Genomic DNA, 26,282 nt, shown 5'->3' with positions numbered 1-26,282 from the left:
ATTCTATAGCATATTTCTTCTTTGATGAACAATTTTCTAAAGAAATGTTTTTCACATTTTGATGAGCAATTTTCATTCAAAATTTCTTCATATGAACAATTTTTTTTAGGAAATGTCTTCATATTTAGAGATCCATTATTCTATAAAAACAATTTCTTCATATTTTGAAGATCATTATATAATGAAGAAGAAAGAAAATTTCTTCATATGAACAATTTTTTTTAGGAAATGTCTTCATATTTAGAGATCCATTATTCTATAAAAACAATTTCTTCATATTTTGAAGATCATTATATAATGAAGAAGAATATATTCTATAAAAAAATTTCTTCATATTAGCCAGAACTATTTTCTACGCAAAATTTCTTCATATTTTTCTGAGCAATTTTCTGTAGAAAATTTCTTTATATTTTCAAGATAAATTTTCTACAAAATTTTTCTTCATATTTTTGCACAGAAGATTTCTTTATATTTTGATGAGCAACTTTCTATAGAATTTTCTTTATATTTTAAAGATTATTTTTCTAAAGAAAATTTTTTCATATTTTCAAGATAAATTTTCTACAGAATTTTTCTTCATATTTTTAAGATCAGTTTTGCACAGAAGATTTCTTTGTATTTTGATGAGCAATTTTCTATAGAATTTTCTTCTTATTTTAAAGATAAATTTTCCAAAGAAAATTTCTTCATATTTTGAAGATCAGTATTCTATAGAAAATTTCTTTTTATTTTGATGAGCAATTATCTATAGAAAACTTGTTCATATTTTGATGAACAAATTTTCTATAGAAAATTTCCTCATATTTTCAAGAACAATTTTCTACAGAAGATTTCTTCATATTTTAAAGAAAATTTATTCATATTATCAAAATCAATTTTCTACAGAAGATTCTTCATATTTCCAAGATCAATTTTCTACAAAAGATTTCTTCAAATTTTCAAGATCAGTTTTCTATAGAAAATTTTTTTTATATTTTGAAAAAAAAAAAAAAAATTATTGAAAATTTTTTCATATTTTCAAAATCAATTTTCTACAGAAGATTTCTTCATACTTCCAAGATCAATTTTCTACAGAAGATTTCTTCATATTTTGATGAGCAATTTCTTATTTTGAAGATAAATTTTTCATATTTTGAAGATCAGTATTCTATAGAAAATTTCTTCTTATTTTGAAGATCAGTTTTCTATAGAAAATTTCTTCTTATTTTAATGAGCAATTTTCTATAGAAAATTTCTTCTTATTTTAATGAGCAATTTTCTATAGAAAATTTCTTCTTATTTTAATGAGCAATTTTCTATAGAAAATTTCTTCTTATATTAATGAGCAATTTTCTATAGAAAATTTCTTCTTATTTTAATGAGCAATTTTCTATAGAAAATTTCTTCTTATTTTGATGAGCAATTTTCTATAGAAAATTTCTTCATATTTTCAAGATCAATGTTCTACAGAAAATTTCTTTATATTTTCAAGATCAATTTTCTACAGAAGATTTCTTCATATTTTGATGAGTAATTTCTTATTTGGAAGATAAATTTTCTAAAGAAAATTTCTTCATATTTTAATCAATTTGAGTCCTTTTTTTTCTAAAAACCTTTTTATTTAATGCAATAACAGTCAAATAAAAAATTTGAAGTTATAGAAAAAACTTCAAATTTCAATTAAATTTCATTTCCTTTATAGCTTTAAAGACATATTTGAATTTGAAAATTCTAGGCGCCAGTTTTTTGTTAGACATTCCAAACCATATGTGGGCAGTTGTGAACAATATAATCTTTTTTTTACAATTTATTTTTTTTACACTTGTTTTGTTTTTCTCCTTAAATAAAGTCAAAGAATTTTGTTTTGTTGTTTATTATTAGTTTTTTCTATAGAAATTTTTTTATTATTTTGTCATTTTGTGTTTAGAACGCAACATATGTTGGCAACTTTAAATGTTGCACATGTCACTCTAACCATATCGCTGGCGTTATCAAAACACTTGTGTTAAACATGTGGAAAATGTTAAATTGCATTTTTTTTCTGTAATGTTCCAATTTTTTTAACTGGAATGTGTGTGAAAATTTTTCTTTAGAAGAATTTTTTAACAAAACATTATAATTTCCTTTGTCAAAGAAATGTGAAAATATTTAAAATATATTTTTTTGTTGTTGAGAAATTGAATTGATACAGTAGAGGTTAAAGACCTTTCATACAAAATATGAAAATTTTGTATAGTTTTAGATCTGAAACTTTAAAATCTAGACCATTTTGGTCTTTAAACTCATTATAATCAAAGTAAGTCAATCAACTTATGTTTTAACTCTATAATGTCTTTAAAAGTTAAACAAATTATATAGTTTAAGTTAAATGAACTTAAACAATAACAAACTTTTTTTATAAATAATGTATATAAAAAAAGTGTCTTATACTTTACATGTGCTTCACGTATTAATGCCAAAATACATGAATAATATTTTAAATAATAATAACCGTCTATTTGTCATAATAAAACTAATAATTTTAAGCATTTATTTGTTTGTTGAGTGTAGGTTTTTCTTTGTGTGTCTAAAATTTATGACAAATTTAAAAATCTGTTTTAAACAAAGCAAAATTTGTAATTTCAAATGAAATTTTTTGTAAAAGTGGAGGTTTTTGAAATAAACTTTCGCAATTCCTTTTTTCTTGTTAATAGTTATGCGTAAAAGGGAAAAAGTTATTAAGTTTATAAATTATTTTCAGATTTTTCTTTATTTTCACCAGATTTAAAGAGAGAGAGAGAGAAAAAAAGAAAATTTGTTTAGACTTAATGTGATTCCCCTGTGAAGTTTATGATGATTTTTTTCTTTCTTTTCCGCAATATTGTAAAAACCAATTATAATTTCTGGTATTTATAGAAAAAGGTGATGACACCCATTATTTTTCAGCCGTATTCATTTACAGTGGTGCGTTATTTCATTAAATGTAATTTATAAACATGATCGTATTTAAAGTTTTATTATTTCTTTTTCTTTAAACGTTTTACAGCTTTTGTAAACACTCAAAGAAAAAGATAATTAAGCGTCATTACACAAAAATTGTAAGTTGACACAGTTATTAGACATTTTGTGAACATTTTTCTGACAACCTTGTAAGATCTAACAAATGTTTATAAGTAGCTTAACAAAATCTCTTAGAAACTTATTTGCTGTTAGATCTTACAATATTGTTCAGAAAATGTCAAACAATCGTGTGAATATACAATTTTTGTAGTCAGAAAAACTATTTCTAACTATTTTCCAAGACAAAAATTGTAAGTTTACCCAGTTATTAGACATTTTCTGAACATTTTTCTGACAACCTTGTAAGTTCTAACAAATGTGTATAAATTGCTTAAGAAAATCTCTTAAAAACTTATTTGTTGTAAGATCTTACAACATTGTTAAGAAAATGTCAAACAATCATGAAAATATACAATTTTTGTTGTCAGAAAAGGCATTTCTGACTATTTTCCAAAACAAAAATTGTAAGTTGACAAAGTTATAAGATATTTTCTGAACATTTTTTTTCTGACAACCTTGTAAGATCTAACAAACGTGTATACGTAGCTTAACAAAATCTCTTAAAAACTTATTTTACATATAAACATTTTGTTCCACTAACCTTCTTTCTCTGAGCGTACTTTTTGCCATAAAACTCTTACACTCTTACTTATTTGTTTTAAGATCTTTATAAAATGTCTAACAATCGTGTGAATATAAAATTTTTGTTGTCAGAAAAACCATTTCTGACTATTTTTCAAAACAAAAATTGTAAGTAAGTTATTATTATTGTTAGTTATTTCTGAAAATTTTTTCTGACAATCTTGTAAGATCTAACAAACGTGTATACGTAGCTTAACAAAATCTCTTAAAAACATATTTTGCATAGAAATATTTTCTTCTACTAACCTTCTTTCTCTGAGCGTACTTTTTGCCATAAAACTCTTACGCATTTGAGGGTAATGCGCTCATAAAATATCAACTTGTATAAATTTCTTTTTTTTTAATAACAATATTTTTTTACAATATTTATTCGATTTTTTTTTCTATATGCAAAATATTACAAATAAAAACATGTAAGTGAAAAAAAAAATTGTTTACTATGTCCCCCCCTGTGTGTACGTGTGTCTGTCTGTCTGTCTGTTTTGCAACTAGTAGTTTTGTCATTTGGTGTCATTTTTAAACATACATATGTATGTATGTACTTCGTACAACGTTTGTTAATACCTTGTTTAAGCCGATTTTCTTTTTCATTTTTTTGTGTCTAAAATAGTCAGTTTACTATTACAACAAGAGTGTGTATACGCAGTTTAAATGTTTTCAAAGATTTCATTACATTTCAACTGTTTGCTATGGCGCGCGGTGGGTTTCATTCGCAGCTTTTTCTACTACTTATATTTTTACTCAATTTATATGATATTTTTTTTCGCCCATGCCGATTATTATTGTGGGTGATAAACTTTAACAAAATTGCGTTAAAAGTTTCCATAAATTGTTAACAAATATTATTTAAGAGATTAGTTGACAAATAATTGTAAATAATTTCAAAAATGTTTTTTATAGATTTACGATGTCATTATGTTGGAAAACTCGAAAGAAATTGCATTAGACAGGTTGACTGCGTAACTTAGCTTTTAATAGTGATAATAAAAAGCTTTATACATAAACCAGTAGTGAAATATAATTTTTTTTGTGTGTGATAGAAAATATGAAATTTTCAACTTAAATTTAATTTATGTTTAAGGCAACATGTTGCGGAAAATTTTGTTTCATATTTAATAATCTGAAATATTGTAGAGAAGGAAATAGAATCGATCGAGCATAAGATTTGCTACTGACCTAGGATACAGAATCTCATATGCAAATAGCTAGAGAATAGTTTACATGATGAAATGAGGTATATTGCATGTCTTGATCTTCGTAGTTCTGTCACTTCTTCTACGGAACTTTATAGCGGGACAAATATTTTCTTTCTCCGAGTTGATATGCACCAGTTTTGCTGTATTAAATATCTCAAGTATACGAGGCACCAGTGTACCAAGATTTTTTTACGATTTTCTTGATTTAGAACGTTATTTTGAGTTCACATCTTCAATAAATGATTATTTCCCAAGAAATTTTTCTTTTTTTTAGAATTTATGCTAAAAATGATAATATCCTGCTATATTCTTCAAAAAGACTTTTTCATTTTTCTTCAAAAATGATCGATATACATCAGAATAAAGTGTGCGGTGAAGTCATATTCATAAAAAGCTCACAAATTTAGTTTTTTGCGTGAAAGTTTTAATCTAATGATAAAAGATTCAAATCAAGCTTTTTTTTCAAAATTTTTATAATTTTTTGAAAATTTCTTCATTGTAAAACTAATTTTCTCTAGAAAATATCTTCATTGTGAAACTAATTTTCTCAAGAAAATGTCTTCATATTAAAAACTAATTTTTTATGGAAAAAATCCGCATTTTGATGACTAACTTTCTATAGAAAATTTCCTTATTTTGAAGACTAATTTTCTATAGAAAATTTGTTCATTTTAAAGAATTATTTTCTATAGAAAAATTCTTCATTTTGAAGACTAATTATCTATAGAAAATTTCCTCAATTTGAAGACTAGTTTTCTATAGAAAATTTCCTCAATTTGAAGACTAATGTTCTATAGAAATTTTTTAAATTTTGAAGACAAATTTTTTATCAAAATATTCTTTATATTGAAGACTAATTTTCTATAGAAAATTTCTTCATTTAGAAAACTAATTTTCTATAGAAAATTTGTTCATTTTGAAGACTAATATTCTATAGAAATTTTTTTCATTTTGAAGACTAATTTGCTAAAGAAAATTTCCTGATTTTAAAGACTAATTTTCTATTGAAAATTTTCTCATTTTGAATACAAAAATTCTATAGAAAATTTCTTCATTTTGTAGACTAATTTTCTCATTTTGAAGACTAATTTTCTATAGGATATTTCTTCATTTTGAAGACTATTATTCTATAAAAAATTTCTTTATTTTAAAGACTAAAATTCTATAGAAAATTTACTCATTTTGAAGACTAAGCAAAATTTCTTTATATTGAAAACTAATTTTCTTTAGAAAAAAATTCGTCATTTTGAATACAAACTTTCTTAGGGATATTTATTCATTTGGAAGACAAATTTTCTATAAAAAAATCTTAATTCTGAAGACTATTTTTCTACAGAAAATTTTGTCATTTTAAAGACTATTTCTCTATAAAATATTATTTAATTTTAAAGCAAGAAACTTGGTAATAATGCGTTCTAAATACATGTAGAAATCAAATCGTATTGAGGTTAAGTTTCCTGAATTAAAACTTTACTTTTTAAGTGTATGTATTTGTATTTTAAATATTTTTAATAACTATCAATATTTACAAACATTGACTATCAAAATTGTTTATAAACATCTTTTTCTTAAAAGTGTTTTTTTTTGCTTTTTGTTGCTCAAGCTCTATGCTTTATTATATGTTGCTAATAATAAAACTTGTAATTGTTTTCAAATTGAAGGCAATACATCCAACATACAATTACAATTTCTATGACAAAATTTTTACTGGTGGCATAATTTAAAGACAAAGCACAACAAACAGAAATCAGAAAAAAATAACCAAACACTTTTTCTTAATTTCTTAACAACTGCTGCTGCACCCTAAAAAAAATCACAATACTTTTTAATAAAATATACATGCAAATGCCACTATTTATGGCAAATAAATAGAATTGTAGGCGTATTAATATAAGCAATCAACAGTAAACAACATTTTACATCTCCTCCTCACACCAACAAAAAAACAAATAATCACTGCAACACAAAAGTTGCTGGCAAAGAAAAAAACACGACTGCAACATAAGAAAACCTACATGCGAATTTGTACAATTGTTTGCAAACTAAACAAAACAAAAAAACTCCTCATATGTGTACCAACTGCACAAAAAAAAGAATGAATATATTTAAGTGAAAAAATTGCAGTAATATGCAACATTTATGGCGGCATTTAAAATGCCATAAAAGAGACGTGTAAACTGAAAACGCTTTAAAAACGATACAAACAAACAACATACACGATAAACAACAAGAAGAAGAAAAAAAACTTCCATACAAAATGCATACAAAACTGACAATATGTGATGATACATAAACATTTATATATCACTTAAGTTTTTTTCTGTCTGTCTGTCTTCATATAAAGCTAAAGGAAATTACAATTAACGCTTGAAATCCTCTCGAAAATAAACGAAAACAAGTCATTGGATTTTTTCCTTACTTTTCACAGATTATATTCAACTGATAAGGATTGCGAAAGTGTGAACGAGTTGAACAATTTTCCTTTGCAAAAATAATAATAATAAAGATTTTTTTGTTGCAGGCTTCATTAGTGCTGTGAACAATTTTAAGTAACTATATACACATTAAGTAATGAAAGTGTTAAAAATCTGATAACGTCATTTATAATAAATAAACAACAATTGCTGCAGAAGCTGCCAACAACAGACGGACAGACAGACAGTATAATACAAATATACAGCACCACAACCAATGCCACAAACAATTGCTTTTAATATAAAACTCATTACGTGTTATCATCATACACAACATGTTAGTCATTGTGGCAAACAGAAACTGCAATTGTCAGCATTTATTAGGGGTATTCATCACTGTTTAACTGAACAACTATTTTAATAGTTCAGTTTAAATTTTGAATTTAACTATATGTTGCTGCAACATGTTGAACATAATTAGTAAATTAGTTTTCATATTTTAGAAAATTTCTTAATTTTAAAGACTATTTTTCAATAGAAAATCTAGTCATTATGAAGTCTAGTTTTCTATAGAAAATTTCTTCATTATGAAGACTAGTTTTCTGTAGAAAATTTCTTCATTATGAAGACTAGTTTTCTGTAGAAAATTTCTTCATTATGAAGACTAGTTTTCTATAGAAAATTTCTTCATTATGAAGACTAGTTTTCTATAGAAAATTTCTTCATTATGAAGACTAGTTTTCTATAGAAAATTTCTTCATTATGAAGACTAGTTTTCTATAGAAAATTTCTTCATTATGAAGACTAGTTTTCTATAGAAAATTTCTTCATTATGAAGACTAGTTTTCTATAGAAAATTTCTTCAGTATGAAGACTTGTTTCAATAGAAAATTTATTCATTATGAAGACTTGGTTCCTACAGAAAATTTTTTATTGGAAAGACTTGTTTTCTATTGAAAATTTATTCATTATGAAGACTTTAGGGTGATCACTTGCTCACTAGAAAAATTAATTTTCTAATTTTTATAAAATATTTCTATTTTCAATTTGGAGATCAAATTTATCAATATATCTATTGTAATTAAAAAATAATACAAAACTCAATGCTGCTATTAATTTAAAGGATATGAGAATGTAGTAAGAACTCCCTAGCTATTCACCTCTGTTTATAAATACATATGTATTTTTTCTTGTATTTCAACACTTTTAGTAACTAAATGTCTGTTCTTGAGAAAACAAAAAAAAAAAAAAAAAAAACATTTATATTTTAATAGACTTGTGGACGCAAAGTGCTTTACATTTCCTTAACTCCAGTATATAATCTTGTTTCTTATAAGTACTTTTTTGTTGTTGTTGTTTTAAGTCATTAACCAGCCACCACAGATTCAACGTCACTCATTAATTGTATATAAATTTATATGAAAATATTAAAATAAAGCTTAAGCTTTTAACATACAAACAACTACAATAGCAGCAGCAATCAGTGGCATTAGCAGTAGCATTTTGCAGTAGCTATAATTGCAGCAAAATGTACAAAAAAAAAAAAACAACAACAATCTTTGCTAACATTGACAGCGGTAAATGAACTTTTTATATATAAACTTTTTTTTCATTCATTACTTTTTCACATTAAGTTGTTGTTAATAATGTAATAAAAATGATGGCTGAATGACGATGCTCTGGCTCCTCGAATGATCTTACTCAATGGTTGATCAAAAGCCAGAGTCAAGAGTAATCAAAGCGTTCACAACAAAACAACAACAGTCTTTTGTCAATGATTTGTTGTTGATAAACTTTCGTTTTTCATTTGATCAAGTATAAAATATTTATAATATATAATATGATTTTTTTATTCCTATGACATGACATGGCTTTATTAATGTTGTTACATTATTTTCTGTTTAGGTAAGAGATCATCAAACACTTAAGACTTTCAAATTAAATGTTTTTATTAATATATATTTTTTTCTTTTTTATAATCAACTGTAATATGAAATCTCAATTTATCAACATTTTTCTATCATGTTTATGTTTTTTTTTTGTTCAATCTTCTAAGATAAATAATGTGTCTGCTAATCTTTTTTTGTATCTAAATATTTATGCAACATTGTTGCTTAATGTTTAAGCAAAAAATCATTAAGAATTTATTAAGTGTTTTTGTTATTTTTTTTGTGCTATCTAGAATTATAAATTATTTGTTTAGCGAAGATTTTCTAACTTAAAAACAAGTTTTCTGTTTTAATTTATGAAAAATATTTACTTGCAACATTCTTGTTGATATGGAAGATAATACTAAATTTATGGCAGTAATTGTAAATGTTGCAAAAGTTTTATAAGAGAAATTTTGTTAGTTATAGAACATATGCTTTGAACATATGTTTGAAAGTTTAGACTAATGTACTCCCATACCCCCGGGGCATGTTTCCTTAATAAAACCCCCTCATCTTTGTGTATTGCAATCCGGGGTAAAGAGGTGCTACCAGTACCTCTAACCAGACAATAAACTGATAATGTCAAATGTATCCTCGGTCTTTCCTTGGAATGACATGGGGTCGAACCAAAGGACCTAATAATCTGGTACTACGGGTCATTTTCCTGGGCGGTTCCTTTAGCATCAAAATAGTTGCTGTGATTTAAACCCAAATTCACGGAAAGGGATTGTTTAGTTAATTGTTAATAGATTGATACACAATGAAATATAAATTTTCGGCATAAGTTTCACCTAGTTTCTAGAAGCGGTACAAACCACAGGTCAAGGTTATGGATTAATAAAATTTTGGAATTGAATTGATAATGCAATCTTTACATGAGATATACCATCGGATACTTGTATCATCTGATAGACGAGAGGGATCCTGAGTTGTATTTGTCGAGGAAGGAATGAGTAATCTTTAATTTATCTGCGATTTTTTGTGTTGGGGTTTACTCTAAACTTGTTCTACTTATCGCAGTGGGTCCTTGTGGTCACTGAAATGAGTCTGTTAAATTAATATAGAACTGCGTGTTCGAACCACCAATTACGTCCCCTAGGTGCTATTGCCGAAATAATAGAAGACATCGCAGAAGTGAGATTGTTGGACTTAAAGAGGTCCATGAATGAACTGGGGTGATAATGTTTGTAGGTACATGACATTCCTCATAGCATTAATGGGTTGTGTTTACCTGATTTTGGTTCCGCCCCTTCTATCGGTTCTAACCAGTTATTGCCAACTCTTTCGTAGAGGTAAAATTGAACTAGACTCATGATAACTGTCATTACCCAAAGGGGCTATTATGGCAAGACATTGTATTGCTCGTGTACTTGAGCAAAGCAAAAGCAACGAAAATTGCCATCTGCTCACCCAGTGGTTGAAAAAGACCAGCACTTTGGCATTCATTTAAGTCTGATGACTTTTTGTTTCAATTGGTCTCCTTGGTACTGGATACTGTTTAAAGTTTTCAACTCTGAAACTCATTCTAGGGTATATTTGGATAATGAACACATCACCTATTAAAAATGTTAATTTTCAAGGATCTGAATTAGCTCTAGAACTTGGTATTAACTTTTGTTTCAATTATTTTTCATGGAACGGGTTCTATAGATTGTATAGTCGTTCACATGAATTCTATTATTTTTGTTTTTTGTCGTCAAACGAATACACCATACATTTGGCATTTCAATTCAATGTCTCATAATCCAATAAGCCATTCTAGAACTGGTTCTGTGGAAGCGTTTAAAAAAAGTCTTTGATTTTTATTTTTTTATTTAAAACTTCAGAACTATTTTTAAAGAATTTCTTAATAAATATCAAAACAATTCAATATTTAAATAATAGAACTGGTGATTTCTTACCGAGATGTTTAAAATAAACTATTAGTTCTTATTTCTAGAATAATGTAATTCCTCTGAAAGTACTTTCTTAAATTTTAATCTCAACACTTGCTTACAAATTTACAAAAAACTTTTGCCACAATTTTCAACTAGTTCTCATATAACACGAAAAAAAAAAAAACATTTACAAAGTTTCTTAATTGAGTTTGACAGTTATTTTAACGGGAAGCGGAATCTTAAACAATATTTTTCCTAAAGCAAATTGACATTTAATTTAATATTGAATTTTATTTTAAACAAAACTTGACAATAAGGCAATTTAATTTAATGAAAGTAAATAAAAATGAACTTAACTAAAATGAAACCATTTAAAATATATGTATATTTCTAGGAAATCTGTTTTATATATTTTATTTATTTTTTTTTTGTCAAACCATACATGACAATACTCCAGACAATTAGTCTTGACAATAAGACAAAAATACCAAATAAAAATATGACCATAAGAAAACAAACTAAAAGTATTAACTTGAAAAAAAAAAATCCAAATATAAAAAACTAACAAAGCAATGACCACTAAATTGCAAATGAATACCAGGATTTAAATAGTTAAAAAATACTAAATGGCAAAATACAATCATGGCAGCAACTGAAATTTTGTTGACATTGCGTTGATTTTCTCGACATGTCTTTTACAAAAAAAAAAAACGAAAATAAAAATTGGTCATTCAACTAAAATTGACTTTTGCACACATGCAAAAAAGATTGCTGCAGCCTTGTCTACCTATCTAGACAACGTAATGAAAAGAAATGTTAAGCAACATGTTGCTGCTGCTGGTCTCTATCACTATTTTAGCCTTTCATGCATGTCATGTGCTGCTGCTATATGCTTTTTTTCTATTTTTTTTTGAAGTAGCACTTGTACTTTCATTTGACAGTTTTATGTTTTTGGCCAATGAAAGTGACAACAAACGTAAGCTAAGTTTCGACAAACCCAAAAATGTTTATATCTTGTGGTCTAAGTATGTTTGTTTAGCTATAAATTAAATGACATGTATTACGAAAGGGTATCGTTGGAGAAGAAACATTGTCAAAGATTAAGAGCATTTAGTTTTGAAGTTATTTTCATAAGATTTTGAATAGAAATTTTTAACATATGCTTAACTAATAATGTTTTAGTGTGAATTTTTTTCTTATTAATGTTTACTTATTGAAAATATTTTAGATTTATTACGTTGTAAACATGTAATAACATATGTCAGCGTGTTTAAACATTTTATATTATTTGTTATATAAATTTTGTAAAATATTGTAAAATTTTTTTCTTATGACATAAATTTTACAAAATTTTTTATGTTTTAACAAAAATAATTTACGTCATGACATAAGTTTTATAAAAATCTCTTAATATTTTTTATACCCTTTACCTTCTTGAGAAGGGTATATCCATATAAGTTTGCCTTTGTCTGTCTGTCTGTCTGTCTGTCTGTTTGCCTGTCCGTCTGTCTGCTCGCATGTTTGTTAAAATCGATTTCCTAAATCTTCCATAATTCGATCAGAAAAACTTTCAAGAAGTTTGCAATTAAAATTAGGCGAAATCGGTCCCTAAAAAGAATTTGTTAAAATTAGGGTTCTATAGTTGAAACGAAAAGTCGACTTTTTGCATTTCATGCAAAGTCGATTTTTCGACTTTTTTCATTTAGTAAAAAATCGACTTTTAGTATTTTAGAAATAGTCGACTTTTTTTTACTTTTTCGACTTTTTGTCATTTTTTCCACTTTTTTTAAATGTTCGACTTATTTTTGACTTTTTTTCTACTATTTTCGAGTTTTTCCGACTTTACGGCTTTTCGACTTTTTGACTATTTTCGAAATTTTTTTACTTTTTTCGATTTTTTCCGACTATATTAAAGTTTTTGTTTTTTTTTGAATTTTTTTAAGTTTTCGACTATTTTTAACATTTTTTTTACTATTTTCGAGTTTTTTCCACTTTTTTAAAATATTCGACTATTTTTGACATTTTTCTACTATTTTCAAGTTTTTCCGACTATTTTGGACTCTTCGACATTTTACGACTTTTTGACTATTTTCGACTAATTTTTTTACTTTTTTTGACTTTTTCTGACTATTTTAGAGTTTTTGACTTTTTTCACTTTTTTAAAATTTTCGACTATATTTAACATTTCTTTCTACTATTTTCGAGTTTTCGACTTTTCGACATTTCTCGACTTTTCGACTTTTATTTACAAATTCGACTTTTGGACTTTTACAAAGCGACTTTTCGACCTTTTTAGAACAAAGTAGTCGACTTCAATTTTTTTCGACAAAAAGTCCATTGTTCGATTATTCGAAAGTCGATTTATAGAACCCTAGTTCAAATTCGTTTTAAAAAATTATTAAGGGTTTTCATTTAAACGCTTAAGTTTCTCATTTGTGCAAGTGGACTTGTTTCATGAAATCCCTGTTCAAATTCTGTTCAATTACAATATTTATAAACACTTAAATACATTGTCAAACAAAATCAAAAAATTATAAATAAATTATTTTAATAAAAAAATTTACTAATATGTTTAAAATGTGAATATTCAAGTTCATAAATTCAAAAGTGAACAATAGCAAACGGATTTATTAATTGCACAATGTGTTTGCGCAAGTTTGCCAGTCTAAATAGTCGCTCAAACTTATAAGGGTTGTGCAAATCAATTTCAATACAAGTCAATTGCTAGAATAGAAACATGCACAGGTTTTGAACGTTTAAATGAAAACCCTTATTATCAAAATTATGTTAAGATATAAATGTTAACTTTAAAAGTTGTTACATTGTATTTTCCAAAGTTCCCCTTAAATATCTATGACTATAAGCTACATTCCTTACAACAATTTTAACTTCACACACAACTTGTCACATTTTTCAAATATTTAACTTCAACATGTTAACCCACATTCTAGCAATTTTTTTTCTATTGTGCCATCCAAACCAATAAACATTACTAATAACACCACCATATTGTTCATGTCTTGTGTGTTACTTGTAATTTGCTGTCATTTTCTTAAACAGCAAATGTCAACAAAATAGAAAACTTCAGCAACAAAAACCAAAACTATTTTTGTCTATATTTTAAAAGTCCATTGACTTATAAAAATTCAAACATTAAGTGCTCTATATATGTAGGTCTTCTTCTTCTTGTTTTGTTTAACAAATCAAAATATTTAAATTATTTTTAACAATTTCAAGTGCTCTCATAGAAATCATAATCTGAAAATTAAAATTCAATTGTTGTCTTAAGCAATAAACATACATAAGAACTACTTGTATGTTTTAGACCAATTTGTTTAAGTTGATCGTCTACTCAATGTGTCAGTTGGACAGTTTGTAGTACTTGTTAAATATGTTTCTGTTTAACATCTTTAAAATGACCTTCAGTGTTTTAATAACCATTCATATAAACCATATTCATAATATTTTGATTTTAATAATCGTTTTTTTTTGTTTCTACTCCTCTTGTCTTGTTTGTTCATGTTTAACACCACGCCACAAAATTAGACTCACGCTATATTAGTCTGTCTGTAATGTTATTAACCTCTCCGTGATATATAATATATTGATGTATTTTTGGTCAATGTCAATGTCAAATAATTCATATTCACTTTTTCAATATTCCTGGCTTTAAATTGTCTGTTACTTTTTGCTAAATTGTTGAGATGACTATTAACACGCAAAGTTTAAAATTACAATTTTAACTATACATTTTTGAAACGCGATCTTTTGTGATATGTAGATTATAAAAAAAAATGTTGTTGCAATATAAAATAGTTTTAAAAAAATGTTATAGATTAATGTGTTAATGGCAACATGTTTTTAAAAAAATTAAAAATTACATATTTATTTTGTGGTTGAAATTGTTTAAACATTTTAAAATAAATTTGTTTTGTCATTAGCAATATTATTTATGGAATTTAATGGGGGGAAATTTGAAGTTATAAAATTTTTGTTTCTCAACATGTTTCCAATACATATAATCGAAAACTAATGCTAACTACTTTTGGCAAAGTTTGAAATAAATTTAAATTTATTGCAATAATATAGTTATTAGCTATTTTGTAATTAAAGGTTTTGAATATAAAAATTAGAGACTTGTTGAAAATTTTGCTATAAACATGTTGCCTACATAAATATTTTGTTTTGCAACATGTTGCTAGAGACATTTCTCAACTATAAATTTGTCTATATTCTTGACAATAGTTTCGACTATCGATTTGTCTGTAATCTTGACTGTTTATTAAACTAGTCCTGCCTATAAATACGAAATAGTCTATAGTTTTGACTATATCTAGCTGTATAGTCTCAATCACAATAAAGTGGGAACATTACTCTATAATATCGTCATTACAATTTTTCAAATAAATAATCCAATAGTCTCGAATATAACATATATTTTTGTCAATAATAGTATTTACCGTAGTTTTCACTCTCGATTCTAGATGGTCTCAACTATAGACCTATTTATGGCCTAGAGTCTAAACTATAGTCAATACTCTAGAGTCTAGACCAATGTAGGCTGTGTTACGTGGGTAGCTCGTTCACTCGGTGACCTAGTGGCCCATTGTGCTACCAATTTCATTGACTATTTGGTTCTTGCGGTTTCCGTGAAAACCAGCCGATATTTTTCGGATAAAACCAATCTTGTTTGCTGCATCTCTGAGACAGTCCAGATCATGGAAAAGAGTTCTACAAAGATTGAGCAGTAAGGCTGTCACAAAGTAGGTGCTGTACCGATTCCTCTTTTTCTTCCTTTAAACAGCTTCTACATGAGCTGTAGCGTGGGTAGCCCATATGTTCCGATATATGTGTGTCTAACCATACAATGCACTAATAGGCAGAAAATGCTCGATATTGTGGGGATATTTGATATTTGAGAATTCCGTTTCGTTTAAAACCCAGTCATCTATCAGTTTTTAAAGGGTCACTAGGGGGAGTATGAATTTCCCTTTGGGCAAAGGTTCTTTAGACCAATTTATAGTTTATAGTCGAAACTTTAGACTCTCGACTATAGTTTAAACTAATTTCTTGACCATTGATTATCTATAGTCTTGACCAGCCGCGGATCCAGCTCGAGTGTTTGGGGGAGAACTTTTGATTTTTTCACTTATTTTCTTTTATTACTTATTTGCATATTTTGTATGAAAAATTTACGGTTGGGTGGTAAATTTCCCTTCCCCCCGTGGATCCGTGCCTCGTCTTGACCTCAACTATTGATAAGTCTATGACCTAGACTAGTCTATACCTACTCCCGATTTTAAATATTTCAGTTGTAAGGACTAAAACCTATTATGGTCTTATATTAAATTTTGTATTTTATAAATGATCTACTAATTTAAAACAAAAAAGTTTTTAATTTTTGTTGATTTCTTTTAAATCAGTTTGCTTCATAAACTTTATTATTTTATATTTATTATTTTTAATATCAATATTTTTACTTATTAATTATATACACATATACACTAAATAAATTTATAAAAAAAATAATTAAATAACAACACAATATCCAAAACCATCAAATTCTCATTCAACTAAATTAAAACATTTCTATCTTCAACTTAATTAACTTTAACAATGAGTGCCATTTCTAAAGAAAATCAAAAAATATCTTATCATTTGACAAAAATCTTTAAACATATAAATAGTATATCATTGGCTATATAGTTTAGTTGTTAGTTTCCATAGTCTTTTTGATTAGTCTCGTTTCGTTTAGTTTAATCTATATCCTTATTATAGAAATTATCAAGATCATTAGTTATATCATTATCTAGTTGATCGTATGAATACTTTAATTGTGTCTCTTGAGGCGTTGCCAGGCGTTGCATTTGGGGTTGTTGGTACTGTTGTATTGCGGGCAAGTGTTGCAAGGCTGTCAAACGTGGATGTCGCATTGTCAATAATGGTTGATGATGGTGATGTTGATATTGTTGCTGCTGCTGTTGTTGTTGTAGCAACAATTGTAATTTATGCCAAGACAAAGGATCAAATTGTTGAGCTAATGATTTCAATAAGTTTTGTTGTTGCTGCCACATAAATTTACTAGCTAGTTTCATATAAGGTGGAGAAAGGTCTGGTTGTTGTTGTTGCTGATGTTTTTCTTGATATATTTGTGTTAGTTGTTGTAAAGGTGACATTGATCTTAAAGTTGTCTGTAATCTATTTGTATCCAATGTAGGCGATCGTATTGTTGGCATTGTTGGTCTAACATTGTTATTTGTTGGTCGTGTAGTAGATGTTTTAGCTTTTTTCGTATATCTTTTCCACCATTGACGTCTGTTATTGTTGTTGTTGTAGTAATGATTTGGTTGTTGATGATGACGCTGCTGCTGTTGTTTACGATTGTGTAAAATATTGATCATTGATTTAAAACGTTTTTTCAATAATGATGGTGATGCTGAATTTGCTACTACTCTTGCTGATGCTGCTGCTGGTGATGCTTGTTGAAATGTGGTTGACATTCTTGTTGTCGGCTCATTTCTGTTGAACATTTCATCAAAACTATTTGCAAGTTTTTCATCATCATTTTTGTTGTTGTTGTCATCGGTATCTGGCTGTAATTTTCTCTTCATTTTCGCCATTAAATTTTCTATATATTCCATCAGTTCATTTGACAACAAAGGATGTTGTTGCATTTCATGTCGTTCATTACCTGCCTCAATAGTTTCGATGTCATTGTCGTCCGCGTTTCTTTCATCTATAACGCCGCCGTTGTCATTGACTGCAGTAGTCATTTGTCTTTTGCCACGATTTGGATAGAAGAGATCATCATATTTAAAAATGTCTTTGATTTTATCACGTCGTCCACGATTCGGCACAAATGTCTCATAACGATGCAACAATGAATCTAGATCTGGTAAATTATGTTTACGTCCTCTAGGCGGTATAAATGGATCTTCACCATAATTTAAACCTGTCAAAGTTGGTCAAAACATAAAAAATGACAATAAAATTGAAGTGTTAGAGACTAAATAGTAGAACAATAAAATACGTTTAAACTGCAAATTATTTGAAATGTATATGACAATAAATCGGAGAATTTTAATTATTTTTTACATGTAAAACATTTAGATAGAAAGCAAAATTGATGCGAATAACAGAAAGCTTTGCATTTATAAATGTAATACAGCTTTTGAAAGCTTTTTGCAATTTGTACATGAAAAAGCATTTACATAGCTTTACATTGATTTAAAAGATATAATTTATGTAAAACAACTACGAGATTCTTGTATCTTGTTATGAGATGTAAAGAAGCAAAATAGTTTATAAAAGTTCTTGAAAGGCTTTGAAACAGTTTTTTTTAAGGTTTTAAAAAACTTTCTTAAAGCTTCTGCAAAATTTAAAGTTATTTAGTTGTTACACAATTGTATATACGATTAATTAATTTAAAATGATTTCAGTTATATAGCACAGCTTTTTGTGCAACTTTTTTTGTACAAAGAAGTTTTATTAAATATTATAAAACTTTTAACTGAAATAATAATAAAAATCATAATTTCATCACAACATTTATCACTCACCTCTCTTATAATCATTTTCATCATCACTCTGATCATATTCTCGTCGTACAATCACATACCGGGGTTCATCAACTAGCAGTGGTGGTTCTAGGCGACCAGATAGATTTAATTTCTTCCACATATACATACCCGGATGATAAGAGTCAGCTCCATTATCCGTTATATTTGAAAACTTACCATATGAATAGAGTTCATTCAGAGCCCAACTTAAAAATTGTATTAAATTTTGTTCTGCCGTCAATAGTAAGATAATGTCATCCTCTACATTTACTTTGTTGTTATAGTAATTATTATGGGATGAAGTTTTCCCAGCTTCAGTTGCAAATGGGTGGTTGTTTTGTCCGCTTTGTAAATGTTTTAGTAAAGCATTATTTCTGAAAATTAAAAGATTTATTAAAATTTATGTTGCATAGTTTATTTATAAAAAAATATCTAAAAACCTATTAAAGGTTTTAAATTACTAGTCGAGGAGTTGTACATGTTTAGTAAGTTTTGGAATCAGAAAAACACTTGTACTTTAATTTAAGGATTGTCTTTTATTTTATTTTGTTTTCATGCTCTGCGTGGGTTGCTTAGTTATGGAACTTTCTTGATTGTTGGTAAATGTTTAGGGTCTCCAATTACATTTTACTTCTTCGTCGTAGTCTTCTTTATGTTTTTTTTGTTGTTGTTGTGATAAATGGGTGCGTAAGTTTTAAGAATTAAATTTGTGTTTTGTATTGACACCTTTATATATGACTTTACAAAAGTTACACTATGTTTATGTATGTTACTTGATATTCATATGTTTCAACACTTGTATGTGAGTATATTAAATGTTAGTTAATGTGAGCTTAAAAGTTTGTCCCTATATGCATTTTTATGTGTAGGTTTTAGTCTCGATTCCCAAGTAATCAAAAAGGTGTGTCAAAAGTAAAAAAAAAAAATGAAAACAATTTAAAAGTTTTGAAAATTCAAATTAATGGTATTAATAATTTTTGAGGTTAAAGTTTAATTGGAAATTTAGTTAAAGAAAAACAATTATTTTAAAAAATGGGCAGTGCAAAGTTTTAGTCGAGTCATTCGTAACTAATTGAAATATTAAAAGTGAACATGTTACATGACTTTGTAGTATTAAAAGCCTATTATGCAACTGTGTTTGCTAGTTGGCAACATTTAAAGTCCAAAATATGTAAATATATTTGCGGAATTTAAGTCCACACTTTAGTTAACTTCTGAAATGTACTCTTGATCATTTAATAGATAGATAGATAGATAGATAGATAGATAGATAGATAGATAGATAGATAGATAGATAGATAGATAGATAGATAGATAGATAGATAGATAGATAGATAGATAGATAGATAGATAGATAGATAGATAGATAGATAGATGGATGGATAGATGGATAGATAGATAGATAGATAGATAGATAGATAGATAGATAGATAGATAGATAGATAGATAGATAGATAGATAGATAGAGGGATAGATAAATATGTAGAGAGGTAGGTGGAAAGATAGAGTTGAATATAGTCTGGTTTTACCTATAGCGTCTCGACTATGATGTGGTCCACAATTTCGGATTTAGTACAATGCTATATTATTATCTCGCCTGGACGAGTTAGATTTTTCGAATGTTATGTATATGTATGAAAAATCAGATCTTAAGTAAAATATCCTCTATTGATCATGTTGTGCACACCTTTCATAGAGTCTTTAGTGGACATATACAATGAAGTTTGAACTAATATACTGCAACTACAGCTAATCACTTTATATTCTTCTCAAATTTCTATTGTTACAATCATAGAACATGCAATGTCATCAGGGATGATTACCTACATGTTTTTAAGTCTGTATATGGTGCTTCTGAATATATCTTATAAAAACCTGTTTATTCGATGATATAATAGTTGTACAAGATTTATCTATATCTATACTTAAGCAAGCTTAAAAGTTCTTAGTATAACTTATTTGTCAGCTATAGATAATCCGAATGACATCCCAAACTTATATACTTATTAAAGAGGTTAAAAACCTTGATTTAAATTTTACTACAATATTATTACACTATTACACAACAAAATTATACTAATTAAATTTCATGCATTTTTATGCATAAAAAACTATAAAAAAAGACCACTAAACCAATCATTTACAAATGAAATAGGTATATTTTTAAATTTCCTGCTCTAAAATTGAAAAATAATTTTTCACATTAATATTTAAAGGCGTTACAAATTGAATGATAATCTTATATTATCAATACCAACCAAAAAATATATATATCGAAAAGCCATAATTTTTGGCTTCACTTTCATTTAAAATTACCCTGATATGAGCCATAAACTGAGCATTGAAAATTGTTTTACAATGAAATGTTTTCTTTTCATTAACGTACATATGCAACACAGACAGACGCTTTAATTGAAATATCATAAACCAATATCATAATTTTTATTTTTTTTTTATTTATTAAACCATAACAAATCAAAAACAATTTTCCTTCAAAAAAAAGTACTTCTGTTACACATACGAGAAAAAGTGAATGAACAACCATGGCAGCAATGAAATAAATCTTAAATTTAATAAAATAAACAACCCCATTTACTATACATACATACATATTTATTAATATTATTAAAATTAAAAAAAAGAAAATATTAATACAAAAATGTATTACGCCTTAATTTTTGCGCAAAAAAAGTTTTTACAGACGAAAATTATTAATAATAAATAATATATTAAAACATATTAAAAAAAATTATGTATAAACTCAGACATGATAGGAGTTTTGTTATGGAAAAAGTTAACGTCATTGCTGGTGGCATTTCCTTGGCGTCCACCCGTCCTCATTATGACCGTAATCTACCGCCTCGATTACAATGAGCGATAATGTGCCAATTGTTCGTCATATGCAAACAAATGCAACCAACTCAAAACAACAAAACTGCTGCAGCAGCAACCAAAAAAGTGAAATTTTTATCTTTATTTTTTTGAAGTTTGATTTGGTTGCAGTTTTTGAATAAGGAAATAAACCAGTAGTCCATATTTAATACATTTTACTCGTTTGTTCAATTATTCATAATATTTTGTGTTTGTTATTTAAATTTACAGAGCTTTTCTTTCTCTCTCCAATTCTTTGGGTTATTATTCATTTTCTCTACGGATTTTTTTTTTTTTGCTTAAGTCAAAACTCCCTGCCATTAATGGGATTTACTTGTCGTTTTATTAAGTCCAAACATTTTTTTAGCAATTCTTTTCTTTAAGCATTCAGTTTGTGGCTTTTTAATGTAAGTCTCAAATTTCTTGCTGTTTATTTTTTTTTAAAGAAAGTGATTAATGTATTGTTAATTTTTAAATTGGACATGTTCTGTTTTTTGGATTTTTTTTGTCATCTCTTATCTTAAAGTTAATTTTTTTATTATTAAAGATAACTAGTGAGAATATTATGGGTGGTAAATTTTGAAAAATGTTAATCAGATTATTTGATAAAAGCATACAAATGAAGTAACTGTCAATTATTGATTAGAGTTAAATTAATTAAGAAAAATAGTCAAATTTGTTTCTTTTAAAGTTTTTGCAATGTTTCGAATTAAATATTTTTTAGTGACTCGATCCTAATCTATAGTTTACAGTCTCAACTAGCTGGTTTTATAATTTCTTGACTATAGAATAAAAACATTATCGGTTCTTTTGACTGGAATATAGTTTAACCTATAGTCTGACTATGGTAATGTCTATAGTTACGTCAGTATTCTAGTCTATAGTCTAGTCTATAGTCTAGTCTATAGTCTAGTCTATAGTCTAGTCTATAGTCTAGTCTATAGTCTAGTCTATAGTCTAGTCTATAGTCTAGTCTATAGTCTAGTCTATAGTCTAGTCTATAGTCTAGTCTATAGTCTAGTCTATAGTCTAGTCTATAGTCTAGTCTATAGTCTAGTCTATAGTCTAGTCTATAGTCTAGTCTATAGTCTAGTCTATAGTCTATAGTCTAGTCTATAGTCTAGTCTATAGTCTAGTCTATAGTCTAGTCTATAGTCTAGTTTATGGTCTAGTCTATAGTCTAGTTTATAGTCTAGTCTATAGTCTAGTTTATAGTCTAGTCTATAGTCTAGTCTATAATCTAGTCTATAATCTAGTCTATAGTCTAGTCTATAGTCTAGTCTACAGTCTAGTCTATAGTCTAGTCTATAATCTAGTCTATAGTATAGTCTAGTCTATAGCCTAGTCTATAGTCTAGTCAATAGTCTAGTCTATAGTCTAGTCTATAGTCTAGTCTATTCTATAGTCTAGTCTATAGTCTAGTCTAGTCTATAGTCTTGTCTACATTCTAGTCTATAGTCTAGTCTATAGTCTAGTCTACAGTCTAGTCTATAGTCTAGTCTATAGTCTAGTTTATAGTCTGGTCTATAGTCTAGTTTATAGTCTAGTAACCCCAAATTTAAAAATACATCTCAAAGCCCAAATACTTTTAAAAGACCTTGAGAGATCTTTGTCACAATTTTCATGTTTATTATAATTTTTTTTCGTAAATTCATTTAGAAATTTATGCCAACCACATTAAGTAAAATTTCACTTTCTTTTGAACAACATTTTGTAAATGCTGTAAGTATGTTTAAATATACTCTGAGCATGTGTTACATACTTATATGACATTTTAAATTCTGCACACACATACTGCACAAGAGAAAAAATAAAAACTTAAAACTGAAACCAAAACTAAATAGTGTCATTAACTCTTTATGCCAAAAATACAACAACTCCAACAAAAATACTACAAAAACACTTTAAGAAGACCCAACAACGGTCACATTTTTAAGACACTTGAGGCGCATAAAACACCAAAAACTTTAACTTTAAAACAAAACTCAAGATTAGCTATAAAGCTTAATAACAAAATCAACTACATGCAACAAAAAAGACAACATACATCGGTAGCAACAGCAACAACAACAACGATTGCACCACCACTAATAACAGCAACAGTAAGTAATATTTTATAATGCCGCTTAAATGAAAATTACGATGGTGCATCATTGTCGTCATCATCATCATCTTTATCTTCAGAGGCGGCAAACACTTTCACTGCAACCTTGAAGTTTAACAGCATGTTGCACAGAAGAAGACCCCAAAATAAAAAAATCAAGTCAAATGAGTCAAGAGTGTAACAAAAAAACAATACTACTACGACTACTGACCAACTTGTATGTCAAATTTGATGTATATTTTCAATAAAATTACTTTTTCTTTAACACAGCTCCCTGTAAGGGTGCCGCTTTATGTGTTGTGAACAGAATTGTAAAGGAATTAGTTCAATGTTGAAGTGAATATTAAACAATTGTCAGAATTGCAACAATAAACCTTAATACTTATTTAGTTTATTTCATATTCTTGAAATCTGGTTTATGGTCGGTGCATTCTCGACCGTAGACTCTTGTGACTATAGACCAGTTTATCATATCATGTATGGTATTTCATTTTGAATATAATCTCATGTACAGTTAAGTCTATAGTATAGACTATAGTCCACTTAACATATCCTACTATAAAGTATATTTGTCTACTTTATATTCTCGACTAATGTCTTGCTTAAAGTCTAGGCAATAGTTTCGACTTTAGACTATGGACTATTATCTAGACAATAGTCTAGTTTGCTGTTTCGACTATAGTCTATTCTATAGTTTAATCTGCAGTCCCGATTTAAGATCACTATATTGTTTCGAATATAGTTTCCACTATAGTCTAGTGAATTGTCTGAACTATATTCTAAAGTCTGTAGTAAAGCCTCGACAGTTATTTTTTTGACAATGGCTTAATCTGTAAATGGGGAAAACGGCCTGATTGTCTTGATTATATTTTGGTCTATAGTCTCCACAATATACTAGTCTATATTCTCGATTTATGTATGTATTTTGAAATGCAGTTTAGAATAAACTATAGTGTAAACTATAGGTAAGACTATTCTCTAGTCGATAGTTCCGATTTCACTCCTTTCCAACTCTGTTAAATTTTATCTTTATATTGTTGTTTATGAATTCTTGTATTGGTCGTACAATTAACCAAGTTTTTATTCTCATTTTATTTTTCGATTTCCTTACATCTCTTGGTGTTACGTGCCCGAAAGACAAACATACTCACACTTTTAGGCCTTTAAAAACTTTATGATTACGATTGTTTGTATCTGCATGTGCAACTCACCTGTCAGCAATAAGAGTACCATAATATTCCTGCAGGCAATTATTTTCATTTTCCAATGGACATTGTCTGGACCAATATTTCGATGGCTTTAGGAATCTATTCAAAATTGTTGAATCTTCTACAGCAGCGGCATTGGCTAAGGGCATATTTTCTAATTCTCTGCGTTTAAGTTGTGGTATTGAAGGTTCTTTTATGTACTGATGATTATGAAGATGAGGTGGCGAGACAAAAATATCGTCAATCGTTTGAGGGCTGGGGGACAACCATTCGCCGTTGTCGTCATCGTATACTTCGACAGAGGTAAACTTGTGTGAAGGTAAATTAAAATTCAAATTTGTGGCTTCATTCATATTTGTGGCGGCGCTAGACAACGACAATGGCAAAGAAGATGATGCCAAAGACGATTTTGAAATGTTATTTTCATTTTTATTATTATTATTATGATTGTTGTTGTTGCCATTTTTATTATGACCAACATTGTCGTAGTTGTCGTGTGGCTTAAGGCCATTTTGATTTTGGTTGTTTTTGTTAATTGTTGCTATGGGTTTTTGTCGCTGTAGTTGTTGCATTGCTGCAACATCGACGATATCATCATCAAAGGTATTACGCTCACGTTTTTGTAAATTTAAACTTAGATCGTTGTTGTTATGCCACAAATTCTTAAAATTTGTATATAAATCTGCTGCCAACACTGCCTCATTCGATTCTTCATCTTCATTGGCGGACAATTGCTGTTGCTGCTGCTGATGTTGTTGTTGGGTCTCATTGTCTTTAGCCAACGCAAAAGGTTTTAGAGTTTTTAGTCTCTCGTCCAAGGATGCCGCATGAGCGATAAGTGATGGTGGTAAAGATAATACCGCAGCACATTTACAATAAATTGTTAGTCCAGCCAAAAATAACACAGCAAGCGTGATCTTCATGTTGGTCTTGTTAAGTTCTCAATTCTGTAAGCTACTCCTAAAGATGTTTGTGGTCTTTCTTAAGATCCTCTCACATAAACACTAAACCAAAGTAAAAATAATGTGGAATGCTTTGTTCGCAGCTTAAGCTGCTTTAGCCCCCCCAAAAAAAGAAGTAACTTTGTTATAGTTTTTTTTTTTTTTTGCTCTTTTCAATGATCTTTTATAAAATTGTTTTCTACTAACGCGGTATCACGTTCTCTTTCGTTGTGCAATTTTCGTTTGAAACTGAAAGTTGTTTGCGAAATTTATGCCGCTTTTATAGCAATTTTTCATATTTTTTTCACCCAACTTCATCTAACTGACCACCCATAATGCCTTAAAGGTGATTCTACATTTCAAATTCTACAATTTTATTTTTTTTTTCTTTAGTTTCCTTTTCTAGCATCAGTAGCTTTTCTTAAGATTTCAGTTGTTGTTTCTATAATATTTATATAACATAAGATTCCTTTGGGGCTTCAAACTCTCTTTTGGTGGTCAGTAGTTAATATTGGGTTATA

At 27.8% G+C, this 26,282-nt stretch overlaps 2 protein-coding genes across 3 annotated transcripts in view; one reads left to right on the top strand and one right to left on the bottom strand.

Moving 5' to 3' along the window:
- Nucleotides 1-26,282, top strand: part of LOC111683327 (stAR-related lipid transfer protein 13) — a 177,259-nt gene that overhangs the window by 76,767 nt on the left and 74,210 nt on the right. The window lies entirely within an intron of this gene.
- On the bottom strand, nucleotides 16,475-25,975 carry LOC124419445 (bromodomain-containing protein DDB_G0280777). 2 transcript variants are annotated; one of them, XM_046949002.1, is made up of 4 exons: nucleotides 24,824-25,975; nucleotides 18,815-19,011; nucleotides 18,638-18,724; nucleotides 16,475-18,030 (listed from the first exon to the last, which is right to left on the bottom strand). In XM_046949002.1, the coding sequence occupies exons 1-4, from the start codon at nucleotides 25,741-25,743 to the stop codon at nucleotides 16,835-16,837; spliced, it is 2,400 nt and encodes a 799-aa protein (XP_046804958.1). In that variant the 5' UTR covers nucleotides 25,744-25,975; the 3' UTR covers nucleotides 16,475-16,834. The 2 variants fall into 2 exon arrangements, with proteins under 2 accessions (XP_046804958.1, XP_046804957.1); XM_046949001.1 differs by having other exon boundaries at nucleotides 18,638-19,011; nucleotides 24,824-25,965.

The sequence above is a fragment of the Lucilia cuprina genome, chromosome 4, assembly GCF_022045245.1.
Source record: "Lucilia cuprina isolate Lc7/37 chromosome 4, ASM2204524v1, whole genome shotgun sequence".
Classification (NCBI taxonomy): domain Eukaryota; kingdom Metazoa; phylum Arthropoda; class Insecta; order Diptera; family Calliphoridae; genus Lucilia; species Lucilia cuprina.
The sequence above is the reverse complement of the archived record's forward strand: the minus strand, read 5'-3'. Positions and strand labels throughout refer to the sequence as shown.